Source organism: Acanthochromis polyacanthus, chromosome 20 (assembly GCF_021347895.1).
Source record: "Acanthochromis polyacanthus isolate Apoly-LR-REF ecotype Palm Island chromosome 20, KAUST_Apoly_ChrSc, whole genome shotgun sequence".
NCBI classification, from domain to species: Eukaryota; Metazoa; Chordata; class Actinopteri; family Pomacentridae; genus Acanthochromis; species Acanthochromis polyacanthus.
In genome coordinates this window covers 22,613,921-22,630,240 of record NC_067132.1, presented here as the reverse complement: position 1 = coordinate 22,630,240, position 16,320 = coordinate 22,613,921, and the positions used below count along the sequence as shown (strand labels likewise).

The following is a 16,320-nucleotide window of genomic DNA, read 5'->3' as shown; positions in this document are numbered from 1 at the left end:
GTGAATGTTCACGACACAGGACAGCAAAAACAACATATGATTGTGCTTTATTTAATTTGTGAGAATTCAAATAGCTATTTCACACAAATTCCTCTTTAAATACACAAATATATCAGTGGTCATGGTCATGTATTCAGTTTCTTTTTCCCTGTCTTCTTGAAATTAAACATATGACTAATAATCACAGTATTGAAACACAACAGACAAGATCTATTTCCGGGAATCAGCTCGTCGAGTTGTAAAAACTGTTATCTTTGAGAAGAGCTGAAAGCACCAACATGTGAAGTCATTGTGGCACCATTCACGTTAGACCAAAGGTGCATTTGTGTGTAGAAGATCTTATTCCAAGGCACTTTCCTTCTTCTTCAGTTACTATTAAATAAAACCTACCCGTTTCTACAAGAACTGAATATGCATTAAGGCTCACGATATACCTAAATACAAATGCAGTCCTCACAGATACATGCTTTCTCTCAATAAACAAGGTAGAAAAGTGCAATGTCAAGCGCTAGGGAATATATAAAAATATAGATATGCTTTTTGAACAAGTAACTGATGCTGGACTAGCATTTGTTCTTGTTTGCTCCGAGGGTTTTGGTAAGCTAACAATGGTAAAATAAACAGCAGTTACAGCTGGATAAAGACCGGTTTAAAGTAGTGTTCATTCTCCTGTCTTGTCTTTCTTTACATAGCAGGACTCCAACATGAACACAGAACTGCTTTGAGTGGGATGCATGCGCCGGAAAGCTAATCGTGTGGCAGTGGGGAGTCTTATGGCTCGGAGGGAGGCTCCTCCAGGCTCTTGAGCAGATCCGTGTACGCCGACGAGTTTATGTAGCGAGGGTACGAGTCTCTCTGCATCAGCGTGTAGATCTGCTGCTGAGCGTCGTCGAACGTGTGCGAGGTCGGCTCCAGCATATTGCGGTTGATCACGTCTCGGACGCGGGAATCCAAGCTGACCTGGGGAGATGGAAGAGATTAAATGTAAGCACAGCCACAGTGATTCATCTACTGGGTTTTCAATAGGACATAAAAGCCGGCGTACACTCCTGATTTCAGCCTGCCTCCTACAAGCCACAATCTTTAAAAAAAAATTGTAGTGGGTAGACTGATTACTCCTGCTTTAGTCACTTTTAGCTCCAAACTAAATGTTTTATGTGTGTTGGTTGTTTTGCCACAACTGCTGAGGGACTGGACCTTAACTGAGCTCAGAGAAGAAACATACAAGCTGGTTTAGAGCAGCAGAAGTAATGAACCCCCAAAAGTGCCTCAAAAAATATAAAAAATGGTTCCTATATCCACTGTGTATAGCACTCTCTGGCAGGAAAGGGTCTTTAAGGAACCATTTTCAAAATAGTTTATGGTGGACCCACCTGCTTCTGCTTTGATAAAAGGGTTTGATAATTGAGTAATTTTTAAGCAAAAAAAAAAAAAAAAGGTCAAATTTCTGCATCTTTTCCATTCTATTGGTCAGACACAACACATTAGAAAGATGCTGGCTTGGGATTTGTGTAATTCTGACAGGCATTTCTCCCAATTTCCTAATGTTTTATAGAACAAATTAAATGACTCTAATGTTGTATCATTACCTAGCACTAAATCAAATAACTACAATAAAAAAAGAGGAACCTTTAGTACTTAAAACCTCATAAGGTACATTTTTAACCTAATTCTCATTAAAAAATTAAATCTAATTAAAGAGTTTTTTCAACTGGTGGCAGTGCTTTGAGGAACCATTGCAGAGCCTTTTTTTTTGAGACTGCCAAAAAATTAGGTGACTATTTTCAGCACACCCACACACTAAAAGAAGCTTATATTAGCCATGATTTGACAAAAAATTGAACTTGGAAAAGGAAAATGATTCATGCTTGTGAGACTGGCTTTTTTCAAATAGCTCAATTGCAAAATAAACTTTGATGTTAAGTTAAATGTTCTTTATCCCTTTTGTGACAAGAGTTAGTAGAGAAGACTGACACCACGCTTACAGCTATACACTAAAAATCAAGCTAAATCCAGAAGACTGTTAGCCTTTTGTTAGCTTAGCTTAGCATATAGCCTGGAGTCAGAGGGAAACAACTAGCTTTGCTGTGTCCAAATTTGAAAAAATACTCAACAAATACTGTACCTCCAGATCTCATTATTAAACAATTTAAAGAATGTGTATTTCATACACAAACTAAAAATGTGGAGGGAAAACATCAAGATGAGATAAGTATTTACATTTACAGTCCAAAACCACCAAAAATATTCACTGTAGTAAATTTAAAGCAGAGAAAATCATCATGTCCTGACATTTGAAAACCTGAAACCAGACCATTGATCCATCATAATTAAGATTGTTCAGTTATTACGGGATTGACCAAACTGCTTTCTTAAAAAAATGATTTTATCTACAACAGACAGACCTTTTGTAATGTGTAATTGTTGTAATGTGTGGTATACTTGGCTTTGTTGTCTCACCTCTTTAGGAGAAAGGATGGAGATGAAGTCCTCGTAAATTTGACGTACTTTCTCCTCCACCACAGTCTTGTTTGTCTCCTTTTTTAACTCCTCACAGGCGAGCCAGAACATCATGTTCTCCTCGCTGAACTCTGTCCTCAGGAACTGCCTGAAGCAGCCTCGCCCGGCTGCACTCTTCATCACCTTTTCAAATGACATTGCCCAGGAGCGAGCGTCTTCCAGAGTGGGCTTCGGGCTTAAAAATAGAAAGAATAGTGGACATACTGGCTCATTTTGGAATCGTCACTGTAATGCCAAAGATTTTGTTTTGCTGAAGTGTTTCTCGGAAGCGTCACGTTACCTTTCTTCACAATTAATGGTTCCCTCTGTCCTGTGCTCGAATGTGGTCCTCTGTATTGTTTCATCTTCACCCCGAACAGTCAAACTTGGAGAAAAAAACACACAGTGAGAAATGTTTTGTTTTGATCGTTGAGCTATTTAAAGAAGCTTGTCAACCGAGTTTGATTTTTCCATCCGGAAACTGGAGCTGAGCATTTAAAATAGCTTTGCAGTCTTTTGATGTAAACTTTTCTTGCTAAAAATACTGCATGAAGGTAGAAAGAAGGAACACTAAAAAATGACAAATGACAAAATCTATAATAAGCTGCATGGCCAAAACATAGATAGATAGATAGATAGATAGACTTTATTGTCTGTCCCAAATGGTGACAGAAATTCTTCTTACAACACATAAATTGTGTTGCCCGATTGCATGGCTTTATTGAAGGATTTTAACAGCGTTCACTGTTGTGGTGTTCTGAAAGGATTCACTCCTATTCAGCCACAAGAGAATTACTGATATTTAGTGATAAGACCGAGCTCTTCTAGGTGTTAAATTGAGTTGAGGTCACGGCTCTGTGCAGACCGGCCAAGTTCTTGTACACCAATCTAGGAAAAATATGTCTTTATGGACCAGACTAAGCGTCCATAAAGACTTTGTTGCCACAAAGTAGTAAACCTAGTGTCTTCATGGGCTCTCGAGGTCAGTCGGAGGGATCACAAAATGATTGAAAACCACAATAAACCATGTAGATTTTTTTTGCAGGTTATGCTTTTTTGCAAAAATGTGGATATTTTCATCCCTCCTGGCCTTTAACATTCCCTCTAGAAGAAGAAGAAGATAAAGAACTGCTGACTTCTAGTGCAGAACTTCTCTTTCTGTATTTTGCAGCACGGTGGAGATTACAGTCTGTTTTCTGTGGCCATATTCCCCAGCTGGTTCACTGGTTGCGATGTGTTTTATGTCAGCCAGCAGTAATGAGAAGGATGCAACCCTAACAATGCAAATGGAGCCCAAGCTACAGCAGCTAGGAGCGTGGCTGAAAGACATACACTGTAATGAGTTACTGTAAAAATACGGCCCAATTCTAACAGTGGTTTATCGTTTTTCTAAAATACTGTTGAAATGGTGAAGTCTGACGCTTTTCTGAGCCAAAATAAGAGTGAAAGTGAAAAGCAATCTGCGGTAAAAACTGATAATGTGAACGGAAAAAAAAAAAAAGATTTGATAAAAAACAACACAAACAAGACATGAAATGACTAAAGCAGACACAGAACACCACAAAATGAGACACTAAAGAATGGTAGTGTCTACAGATACGGACCCGTACCTGTAGCCTGTACCTGTAGCATCAACCCGAAAGAATAATGAGACACAAAGCAACACAAACTAAACACAAAACAACATTATGAGAAAATAAGACACAAAAGAGACAAACTGTTACAATGAAACATGAAGCAGCATAAACAACACACAAAGAAGAGACATAAAATGACACAAAAGAGAGATTAAACAACAAAAAACAGACACAAAACACCCCAAATGAGACACAAAGCAACTAAAATGAAGTACAAAAAATGAACAAAAAATGCCTCAAACGAGACATGAGAAAAATGAGACACAACATGGCAAAAATTAGACACAGAACAACAGAGAGGAGAGACACAAGAAGAAAAAAATACACAAAAGAGACACAGAAGAATTAAACCAAACAACAAAAGCCGGGTACAAGATGTCCCAAATAGGACACAATGATCATCAGCAACTAATAAAAAATGCAGAATTATTAAGATGAGATAAGATAAATTTTACTGACCCCACAATGGGGAACGTTCACCATTCTACAAAAATATGCTGCATTTCTGACAATGCCATATGGAGGAATGAGCAGCGTTGGCGGAGTACTGCTCTCTAGGAGTGGAACATATGTGGCTGCTTTGATATTATGTTATAGCATTAAATGTCCTTTACTTGGAACTATAAACCGTACATAATGATATGTGGACTGGGGTGTACTTTTGGCCATATAGTGTGAATTTAGATAATAAAAAAAGAACTAGCAGATGCAACATTTCTTTATACAATCTAACAGTCAGTCCCACACACTGATTCTCTACATTATATCAGGATCTCTGCGTTGACAGAACTCCTACAGCAGCTTCAGGTGGATCCACTGGGAACGTTTGCGTAAATAGTAAAGTGTGTCAATTGTCCGGCTGCTCCTTAGAGGATCACCTGTGTAATTAAAATGTTCCCAGTACCTTCTGCAGCAGCTGTGGACTAATTAAAGGCGAGTAAGAGTCGACCATTAAAGCTGGTTCATATAGACGAATCGCATTACTCATCCTCAGAGGAGTGAATTAACAGAACAACAGGTTTGTGTCCTCAGAGGAAGTAAATAATTCCAAAACAGGTGAAAACCTCCCGAGGCCTCCGACCAATCAGAGCGCAGCGCAGGTCACATGACCACTGAGTTTCTGTTTTTCTGTGATGATTGTTGGGATGTAAGGAGCTGCTTCTGCTTCTGAACAAACCCTTCAAATATTACTTATAATTCATTCTAGTCCGGAATAAAGCTGAGGCAGTTTGTGGATTCATTGATTTGATATTTTCTGACTGATGTCCCTGCAGATTAAATACCTTTAGATGGACAAAACAAAACATTTCAAGACACACAATGGACTCTGGGAAATTAAATAAATAAAGAAAACCTCTGACTGATTAAATCATTAATTGTTTTTTCACATCCAGAGTAATTTGAACAATTGAACATCCACATATGGACGAACTACAACTTCTGTATTTATTTTTATGTTTCTGCTGATATTTCTTCAACATTGATAATGTCTTTGTTGCTTTAACAATGAATAATGTATTAACCCCTTAGAGTTAGTACAGGACTATGATATCATACTTAATGTATCATGAATTATAAAACACAACAGTCTATGCAATGTTACTTACAGGACTGAAAATTAAAACCCGAATATGCATTTTTTCTGTGTTAGGCATCAGAAATATATATTAATTTTCATCTTACACTTATCAGTTACATCTCCTTCAATGTATTCCATGTATCTTTCCCACTTTTCCCCTGATTATGTACACACGTGGACAAAATTGTTGGTACCCCTCAGTTAAAGAAGGAAAAACCCACAATTCTCACTGAAATCACTTGAAACTCACAAAAGTAACAATAAATAAAAATTTATTGAAAATTAAATAATCAAAAACAGCCATTACTTTTGAATTGTTGATTAACATAATTATTTAAAAAAACAAACTAATGAAACAGGCCTGGACAAAAATGATGGTACCTCTATAAAAGATTGAAAACTATTTGACCAGAGTGACATGATTAACTCAGGTGTGTCATTTAATTGACATCACAGGTGTTTCCAAACTCATAATCAGTCAGTCTGTCTATTTAAAGGGAGACAAGTAGTCACCCTGCTGTTTGGTGAAAAGGTGTGTACCACACTGAACATGGACAACAGAAAGCGAAGGCGAGAATTGTCCCAGGACATCCGAAAAAAAATTATAGACAAACATCTTAAAGGTAAAGGCTATAAGACCATCTCTAAACAGCTTGAAGTTCCTGTGACAACAGTGGCTCATATTATTCAGAAGTTCAAGACCCACGGGACAGTAGCCAACCTCCCTGGACGTGGCCGCAAGAGGAAAATTGATGACAAATTGAAGAGACGGATCGCTGGAATTGTATCCAAAGAGCCCAGAGCAACCTCCAAAGAAATTAAAGGTGAACTCCAAGGCCAAGGTACATCAGTGTCAGATCGCACCATTCGTCGTTGTTTGAGCCAAAGTGGACTTCATGGGAGACGACCAAGAAGGACACCACTGCTGAAAAAAAACTCATAAAAAAGCGAGACTGGAATTTGCAAAAATGCATGTTGACAAGCCACAAAGCTTCTGGGAGAATGTCCTTTGGACAGATGAGACCAAACTGGAGCTTTTTGGTAAGGCACATCAACTCTATGTTCATAGACTCAAAAACCAAGCATACGAAGAAAAGAACACTGTCCCTACGGTGAAACATGGAGGAGGCTCAGTAATGTTTTGGGGCTGCTTTGCTGCATCTGGCACAGGGTGTCTTGAAAGTGTGCAAGGTACGATGAAATCTGAAGACTATCAAGGCATTCTGGAGAGAAATGTGCTGCCTAGTGTCAGAAAGCTTGGTCTCAGTCGCAGGTCATGGGTCTTCCAACAGGACAACGATCCAAAACACACAGCCAAAAACACCCAAGAATGGCTGAGAGAAAAGCGTTGGACTATTCTAAAGTGGCCTTCTATGAGCCCAGATCTGAATCCCATTGAACATATGTGGAAGGAGCTGAAACATGCCATTTGGAGAAGACACCCATCAAACCTGAGACAACTGGAGCTGTTTGCTCATGAGGAGTGGGCCAAAATACCTGTTGACAGCTGCAGAACGCTCATTGACAAATACAGAAATCGTTTAATTGCAGTGATTGCCTCAAAAGGTTGTGCAACAAAACATTAAGTTATGGGTACCATCATTTTTGTCCAGGCCTGTTTCATTAGTTTGTTTTTTTAAATAATTATGTTAATCAGCAATTCAAAAGTGATGGCTGTTTTTGATTATTTAATTTTCAATAAATTTTTATTTATTGTTACTTTTGTGAGTTTCAAGTGATTTCAGTGAGAATTGTGGGTTTTTCCTTCTTTAACTGAGGGGTACCAACAATTTTGTCCACGTGTGTAACAGAAAATGCATTAATTTCAACTTATCTTTGCAAAAACATGTGCACCAGAAGCACATTTTCATCAATTTTTCCATCTATTTCCTATCATGTCTTCCATATTACTCCTTCATTTTAGCATTTTTAACGTACCGCTCTGTTCTTTTTACCAGTATTAATCCAGCTGTTGTGCATGTATGGCAGGCTATTCATGGATATTGTCTCACTGTTACTGTGAACATGTTTCCCTTCGTCATTTTCAGGCTTCACTGGTTTCCACTCAGCAGATACAGATTCAATACTCCAGGTTGTTGCTGTATGCCTGTGAGTGTGCTGCATTCATTTATATATTCTCATTTCAGATTTTCTTGCTAGCTTTTGCAGCCTGTCAATAAAAAACGACTTGCATGCATGCGTTGGAAACTGCACCACATTCCACTGCAGGTAACTGATGCATAACAACATGTGAGCCATGCAAACGGAAGGAATTTGATTCAGCCATCAGAGGGATTCTTCAGCAGCGATGGAGTTTGTGGTCCTCCTCATACTGCAATGTGGTTTTTTTTTTTTAATCCCAGTGGAAAATCACAGCTTGAGCAAAGACGTAGCTGCAGATTTTTCTGCATTTGCACCTTCCAAACCATCATTTTCACCCTAGGATGTATGAATGTGTGTGGATCTGGAGTGTGAGGGGGGGGATCAGTGTCTTTACCAGGAGCAGCTACAGCAGCAGCACCAGCAGAAGCAGCAGGCGTTCGAGGCGTTGGTGGGGGTGTTTCCCATTCTGTGGCGTGCTTGGAGGACACTGGCAGCTGCTTCCTGATGAACCTGCATCTGTCTCTTGCGCATCTCCACCCGCTCTGAGCCCATGGACTGCAAAAGGGAGGAAGAAGGAGAAGAAGCAGTGAGATAGGAGGAGGAAGGAGGAGGAGGAGGAGGTTTCACTGGAAGATTATTACCGCATTAGGAGGGGAGCATCACACATAAACAACACAATCAGAGAAATCACAGGAGATTAAAGATCTGACACATCCAAGGAGGCCTGAGAGGAAGAAAATGAATCAAAACCTCCCTTAATCTCCCACTTAAATGAGTATATATTACATTTGCTGCATAAAACTGAGCATATCTTGGGGAATGCAGGGCCACTCCAAGGGGTCAACTTCTGCTCTGTGCAACATCTGGATCCACCAACAAGCAGCCCCACATATCTCAATGCAAACATCTGGAGCATCCAACTGGTCTGTCGGATCAAAAAGCAAAGGTGATGAGCAGCGAACCCCCTCCACATCTCCTCTATTCTCATCTCCTCTGCTGTCTGAGCGGTAATGATAGCGACAAGGCGTTACTCTTGGACGGCTGCAGATCGCATCCATCAGTCGCATCCTTCGGGAGGAAACACGCACACAGGATGGTCGAAAAGCCCGAAGCGAATTTTGCAGCAATTTATAGCAACATGATGAAATTATTTGATCAGAAAGCCCGATAACGCACCAGATCTCAACCTTATTTTTTTCCCTTTCTTTCTTTTAAAGGCAACAAAACAAGCAGATCTTCACATATTCCCCTTCAGTCTGCGACATTTTCATTTCAGTGCGGCTCATAATACGCACGAAATGTTAAAAAAAAAAAGACGATTTCTGTTTGCTGGAATATCCACATAAAGATGCTCCAGCCTGCCTGGAAGATGAAATTGCCTTATTTCCCCCAAATAAATACGCACAAACGCGAGATGCGATCCAGATTTGAGTGCTTTTAAAAATAAAATCTCCACATAAATGTGTACTCACTGTGTCACCATGAATGCCAGAGTACAGGTGATTTTTTTTTTGGCTCGATCACATCCGTCTGCCTCGACTTGACACAAGCCAGTTGGTTTCCTCTCCGCGCATGCGTCTCCTGCAAGTGTGAAAAGAATTTTCTGCGCCCGAGTATTAACAGCCAGAACACAATGTGCGCTGACTGTGACAGAAATGGCTTCTTCAGGACACTGGCAGACTGATGCACGGCTCACATGAGGGACATTTTGATTTTTTAGAATTGATTAATGATTAATTTAGGGATAAGCTGCATCTTGCTGGTGTGTTATCAATGACTTAATGCAGCTGGAATCATTTCTGTTGAAGTGAAATGTGAGGAAATGTGTAGGAGTCTAGATTTGTGTTGTTTCAGTCAAACCCCATTAGGTGTTATTTACAAAGCTGCATGAAAATAAAAGTGATTTGTGTCTTTTTAGTGCGTCTTTTGCAGCCATTTTGCATCTCTCGTTGTCTTTTTGCACATGCTGTGGCTGTTTTTGTGTCTTTTCATCATTTAGTTTGTCTCATTTTACTCACTTTGTGTCTATTTCTGTGTCCTTTCCCCCTTGATTTGCATCTATGCAGTCATTTTAAGTCTCTTTTTTGTGTTTATTTGCAATTGTTTTTGAGCCTATGTGGCCATTTTGTGTCTCTTTCTGTGTCTTTTTGCAGTTGTTTCATGTTTCTGTATTTATTTTTGCATCTCTTTTTGAAATTTTTACATGTGCTATGGCTTTTTTGTGTCTTTTTTCAGTTTTTGCATCCTTTTCCACTTGATTTGTGCCTATGTGATCATTTTGTGCCTATTTTTTAAAGTTTTTTGCAGTTGTTTTGTGTCTATGTGGTCACTTTTATGGTTGTTTTTGTGTCATTTTCCTCTTGATTTGTGTCTATGTGGTCATTTTGTGTCTCTGCAGTTGCTTTGCATCTCTTTGTGATCATTTTCCAGATGTCTTTTGCAGTTTTTTTGCACCCTTGTTGTCAATTTGTATCTCTTTTTCTGTGATTTTTGCAGTTGTTTTATCTCTATGTGGCCATTTTGAGACTCTTTCTGTGTCTTTTTTGCAGATGTTTCGTGTCTCTATTTATTTTTGTATCTCGTTTTGATATTTTCTACATGCATTGTGGCTGTTTTTGTGTCTTTTCTCCATTTTGTATCATTTTCCCTTTGATTTGTGATTATTTTCTGTCTTTTGTGTGTTTTTTGCAGTTGTTTTGTGCTTATGTGGTCATTTGATGCCTATTTTTTATGTTTTTGCAGTTGTTTTGCGCTTATGTGGTCATTTTATGTCTCTTTTTGTGTTATTTTCCTCTTAATTTGTGTCTATGTGGTCATTTTGTTTCTCTTTCTGTGTCTTTCTACAGTTAGTTTATGTCTCTGTAGTTATTTTGCATCTTTTTTTGATCATTTTTGCATATGGCTTTTGCGGTTGTTTTGCACCCTTGTTGTCATCTTGTGTCTCTTTTTGTGTTTTTTTTGCAATTCTTTTGTCTATGTGGCCATTTTATGCCCCTGTTTGTGTTTCTTGCCAATCTTTTAGCATCTATGTGGTCATTTTGTCTCTTATTGTTTGTTTTGCAGTTGTTTTATGTACATGTTGTCACTTTCTACCTCTTTTTGTGCTTCATTGCAGCTGTTTTGTGTCTCTATGGTGAGTTTATGTCTATTTTTTGCAGTTCTTTTGTATCTACGTGGTCATTTTATGCCTCTTTTGTGTTTTTTCATCCATTTTTGCGTCTATGGGGTCATTTTGTCTCTTTTTGTTTGTTTTAGCAGTTGTTTTATGTCTGTGCTGTCATTTTATGCCTCTTTCTGTGCTTTATTACAGTTATTTTGTGTCTATTTTTGTGTTTTTTGCAGTTCTTTTGTGTCTGTGTGGTCATTGTATGCCTATTGTTGTGTTTTTGCAGCTGTTTTATGTGTCTATAGATATTTTTGCACCTCCTTTTGATCATTTTGTGCATGCTTTTTGTGAATATTTTGCATCCTTGTTGTCATTTTGTGTCTTTTTCGGTGTATATGTGGTCATTTTTTGGTCATAGAGATTCATCAGTATTACTTAATTTATGTCACTGCAAAGCTGTTCCCTCCAAACAGTTAGATGCTGTCTCTAAATAATTTATTCAAACATCTGGGCCTTCAGCATCTGCAGCCTCCCCTCCTCTCCAGTGGAGGCCCAGGGCTGCAGGAGTCCACCAGAGGGCAGCAGTGATCCATTTAAACAGACCTGTCCTGTCAGCTGCCCCCCCATTCTCCTCCCAGGGGACGTGGAAACTAGCTGTGAGCAAGTCAGGGGAACTAAAACTTGATTAAATGACTGTTGAGCAAACACAGACTGTCATGACCTTCAGTATTCAGCCGTATGCAGAGAGAACAGGCAGCTGGCCTCATGCAGCGCTGCAGCCACGGTTTTAGAAACATCTTCCTCATTGGAGCCAAATCCACTCCGATTAGACATTTCTGACTTTAAAATGTTATGTCACACCTACTCTATTTAACCATCCAATTATATTTATTGACAGTAATTGAGAAGCTGTGTAGCTGGAAGTTAACATACTACTTTGTTATTGCTTTCCACTGTCAAAAGCTGCATTTATTATGTCTTTTGTTTATTTTTCTGCGCAATAACTGACACAAAAATTCTTTAGGGATTAATGCAGTTTTATCTTGTCACATTCACTGCTTAAATTAGTAATTGTACTTGAGTAGTACAGTTTGATGTGTCCATTTCAGAAGGATATTACGCATTTTTACTGCACTGAATTTGTTTGACAGCTGAAATTGGTAGTTGCCAATAAGCTACACCTAAAAAACACAATAAAATCCAGGCATTGTTGACCATTTGCTATCAATTTAGATGTGTGTCGGTTGTTTGCAGATACACCTGTAACAACCTGCAAAATGCAGACAGTTAAAAGAAATGTGTTTTGCAATATGTATAAGTAGTGAGAACTACGTTGCCCACAATTCTTTTCTTGTATAATGTTTTATTTACTCCGCTAATGTATTTTGAAGGTGTTTGAGTGATGTATATATAAACCAATAGGGTTTTCAGTAAAGCTACACTCTTAGCCAATCAGAACACTTCTTATTGGCGCGTGGGAGAAACGGGAATAGAAAACGGCTTGATGTGTGGGTGAGTTGGAGAAAAGTACACATGGGATTGAAGAGAACAGCAGAGGACTAGCAGGGAAAACCAATTTTAATGTCGAGGTGATTCAAGTTTTAGACCTGCATACTTTAATTATTGGTACAACTATTATTTAACAGATTTCTGTCTCGTGAAACTTGCAATTTAGCGACTCACTATACCGAAGTTCAAAGTGAAGTGCAGTTAGGCTAGCTGCGGTTGTTGTTTTTTTACTAGCTTGAAAAAGTCTAGGCGTGGATTCAAATGTGGAAATTTAAGCACGCATTGATATCAGAGACAATTAGTTATGAACACCAGCCGCCACTTTCACTGAAGACGATCGGGAGAGTTGAGGACTTCGCTAGAGGACCGTGCATGCTAATTAGCATGTTGCTACTGCTGTGATGAAGGGCCCTCCGCTGAACCTGCTGGACCCACGGACGACACCTGTTGCATCTCGCCTGCTGCTGCTGCTTCTGCTTCATCTACACCGTAAACTCTTCAGACCTGCTTTGTATCTGCATCTGGGATTTGTGAGTAAGAGGAGCCTTTTCCCATGAGACAAATAGAGTTGTTTTTCCCATTAATATATCGAAGGAGTGTTTGTTTTTATTTGTGCACCAACTAAAGAGTCCCAACCATAAACAAAGCCCAAGCGTTTGGTAACATTGGGAACACACACACACACACACACACACACACACACACACACACACACACACACACACACACACACACACACACACACAACTGAACTTTGAAAACTATTTAAACTGACTGTACATACACACAATATTGAACATTGAAAACTGTTGAAACTGTGGCTGCATAATCAGCTGCCTTTGTTAAAGGTATAAATTGATGTGCTGAACATTAAATGTGTTATTGTTAAATATGTTATTTGGTTGACCTGCATATTTCATGTTACTGGAGTTTAGTATCATTTTAGACATTTATTTTTTGTTTCCTGGGGAAATACAGTTGCAGCTCAGATTTGTGAGTTAAGTAGTTCCACAGTGGAGACACTGTGCTGTTATTGTTCTTTGTAAATTTTGCCTGTTATAATACCACCTGATAATTAATACTTCCATGCTTCGATCTTACTTAGATTCTGAGTGCATGAGTTCTGATTTAGAGTACTTGAGTTTTACACTGAAATAAAGGATCTCATGGGAGTTGCAGCTGATTTCTAAATATTGAGTGTAACACTATTTGCTCATAAAGCCTCAAAATTTCCAGAAGGAATAAGAAGGAAACAATCTCTGTCTCCAGTTGTAGCTGCAGCCTTCTCCTCTTCAAACTTGCCAATTAAAAAGGTCAGATTTATCCGGATGCTGCCTCAGACCGACGTCGGCCTTTCATGAATATGCACTTTCAGTTTTGTAGCGCTGCAGGACAGAATCCATACCGCATGTTTGACCAGCCACAATTAGCGTGTGCTATCTTCTAAACACGCACAGACGAGGAAAGCCGTAATCACACCTAATACATTTTCTGATTCCCGCTTTCCGGCGTCATTGTGCGGCACACAGTGTGGAATGAGATTATCCACTTCAGCTGAAGTTGCAAACACAACAGTGGAAATATGCTAAGTGGTGATTGCAGCAGAGGCATCCCTTCTCCACTTTGTATGTGTGGCGCGGCGATAAAAACAAATTCAATACGCGCAAGTCTCTCCCTGTAAGCTTCATAATAAATCATGCATCTTGGAGCTGTAGTAATCTTTGAGAGGAATTGCCTCTTAAATGACCCTGCTCTCTGGTGAGATAACTGCTACCGTGATCTACAGCTGCAAATATGAGCACACGTGTGGCTCGTTTCATCCCTCCACATGGATGTGAGCACCTATAAATGTAGCTCCGCCGGACGAGTGTTACTTTTAAATTCAATATGGTTTCAGTTTCAGAGCTCGTAGCCTTGTACAAAAAAAAGATGAAGCCTTCCAAAAGCACATCCAGTAAATCAGCCACCCTGCAGTCTGCTCAGGCAGCTTCCAGCAGAGTGAAATACTCTGAATGTGCAGTTATTATGCTTCACATTTCACCAGTCTGCAGCTCCATTCACTACAAGTTATTAGTCCTACTTTGGCAGCGGGTAAAAATCTTTTAACGACTTGCGGCTCAAATGTAATTGTTTTCCACTCATTCCTTTGCTCTGTAATTTAAAGTCCGGTTACACACTTGGAGCTCCTCACCAGAGTTTATCTCAGAGCTGCAGAGGTTTCCGCTGCAATGACTCCTCCTCTTGTTTTATCTGGCTCTTTAACACTTTTCTCACTGCCCCATGGCTTCACTGACCATGCAGGTCTGCTGTATATCTGAGGGAGACGCAGGCAGAAATCACCTGAAGGCTGCTGCAGGGTTTTCTGCTCCACAACACTCTGGATGTGTGTGCAGGTAAATCTAATCCTCTGCTGACAGATGTGCTTTCATTTAGGGACTGTAGGTAAAAGTAGAAATAACAGATTCACAAATGAGTAAGAAAAAACACGTATTCTGCAGAATGTCACATTTCAGAATAATATATTTAATTTGATTATGGATGTATTACCGTGTGAATCTCTTTAATGATGCATCTGTGAAAGGTGAAATTAATTAGAATCACTTTGCTGTGTATGAAAATGCAATAATGAAGAGTAACCAACTCATAAAAATACAGTAATCTTTCACATTTAAACCACGTTTTCTTGCCCTAATTCACATAAGAGCATGGAAACTATAATATAAAATAAACTGCATTTTGACAGATTGCCACTGCTTATAGATATTATACGCTAATGAAACCCATTAATTACATTTTTATTGTGAAATCCTATCTAATGAAACCACATAACTCTCATTAATCAAATAAATCTATGTGAAATTATAGAACCTAAATTTTAGAAGATATTTCTAATATTAACCCTTTTTTAAAAAAACACTTAATTCAAACTTTTAATTTAACTTTTTCGTACATTACTTTGTTCTTTTATCCGTGTTATTTTAAAAAAAAAAGGTTTAACACAACCGCTGTCGCTATGTGTTCTTATAAAGTTTTTATTTCGGGCCAAAGTGAGTCAAGACTCCAGTGAGAAAGTGTCATTATTTAATCGTCAAACAGATTGTCTTGATTCAAAACATATTTAGGTTGTATTTACCATTGGCATGTCAATGTGTAGAGTGAAGTATGTGACAGGTTTTTAATTATCTCACGTTAGACATAAATTTACTTTGCTTTTACACATTTTAGACTTTTTATGTGTCGTTTTATGCCATGAAAATAAGGTGTGAAATGCTTAAGAGTGGCGTTAAAGTCAGGAGATTACAAAGCAAAGTGGCTTGGCGTGTTGCATTTTCATGACATCAGATAGAAACATCAAACCAAAGCTGTAAAGTTGTGAACCAAACATCTAAACAAGAAGTTGACACTCATTATGAAGCTCTGAAATAATAAATCTCCGTAACTTCATCGATGTAACCAACCCGTATTTTTAATTGATTTTATGACAAAAATCTATTCTAGTAAGTGTTTATTTGCATGTTATAAGGGCTTAAAACAGGTAAAAGTATGATTCTAAAGAATATTTTGGACCTTAAATCTGGTCTGTGGACTAAAACTTTCCTTCCATGTAAAATAACCAAACCAACCTTCATTCAACATTTGATCAATTTCAGCCTAATTCAAAGTGATTTCCAAAATCAGCTTTTTATAATCAATTGCTATAAAGGCGACCTTATTTTCCATGCTGAACTTCAGTGCACTCAAAGATACACATTTCCCCCTCAGTGTGAATTGCAGCTATTTCCAATTTAACTCCGAGCAAAGTTTCCATACTGGAGGAAATTGGTTTGCGACAGTTTCAACCAGCCACGGGCGACTTCAGGGATCAGAAGAACAGAAGGAACATCCGG

The 16,320-nt window shown here is 38.7% G+C and overlaps 1 protein-coding gene across 1 annotated transcript; it reads right to left on the bottom strand.

Annotated features, from left to right (window-relative positions):
• Nucleotides 1-30: 30 nt before the first annotated feature.
• On the bottom strand, nucleotides 31-9,432 carry LOC110952606 (regulator of G-protein signaling 20). The gene is made up of 5 exons (XM_022196221.2): nucleotides 9,291-9,432; nucleotides 8,213-8,373; nucleotides 2,801-2,884; nucleotides 2,461-2,695; nucleotides 31-960 (listed from the first exon to the last, which is right to left on the bottom strand). The coding sequence occupies exons 2-5, from the start codon at nucleotides 8,368-8,370 to the stop codon at nucleotides 772-774; spliced, it is 666 nt and encodes a 221-aa protein (XP_022051913.1). The 5' UTR covers nucleotides 8,371-8,373; nucleotides 9,291-9,432; the 3' UTR covers nucleotides 31-771.
• Between the last annotated feature and the right edge of the window lie 6,888 nt (nucleotides 9,433-16,320).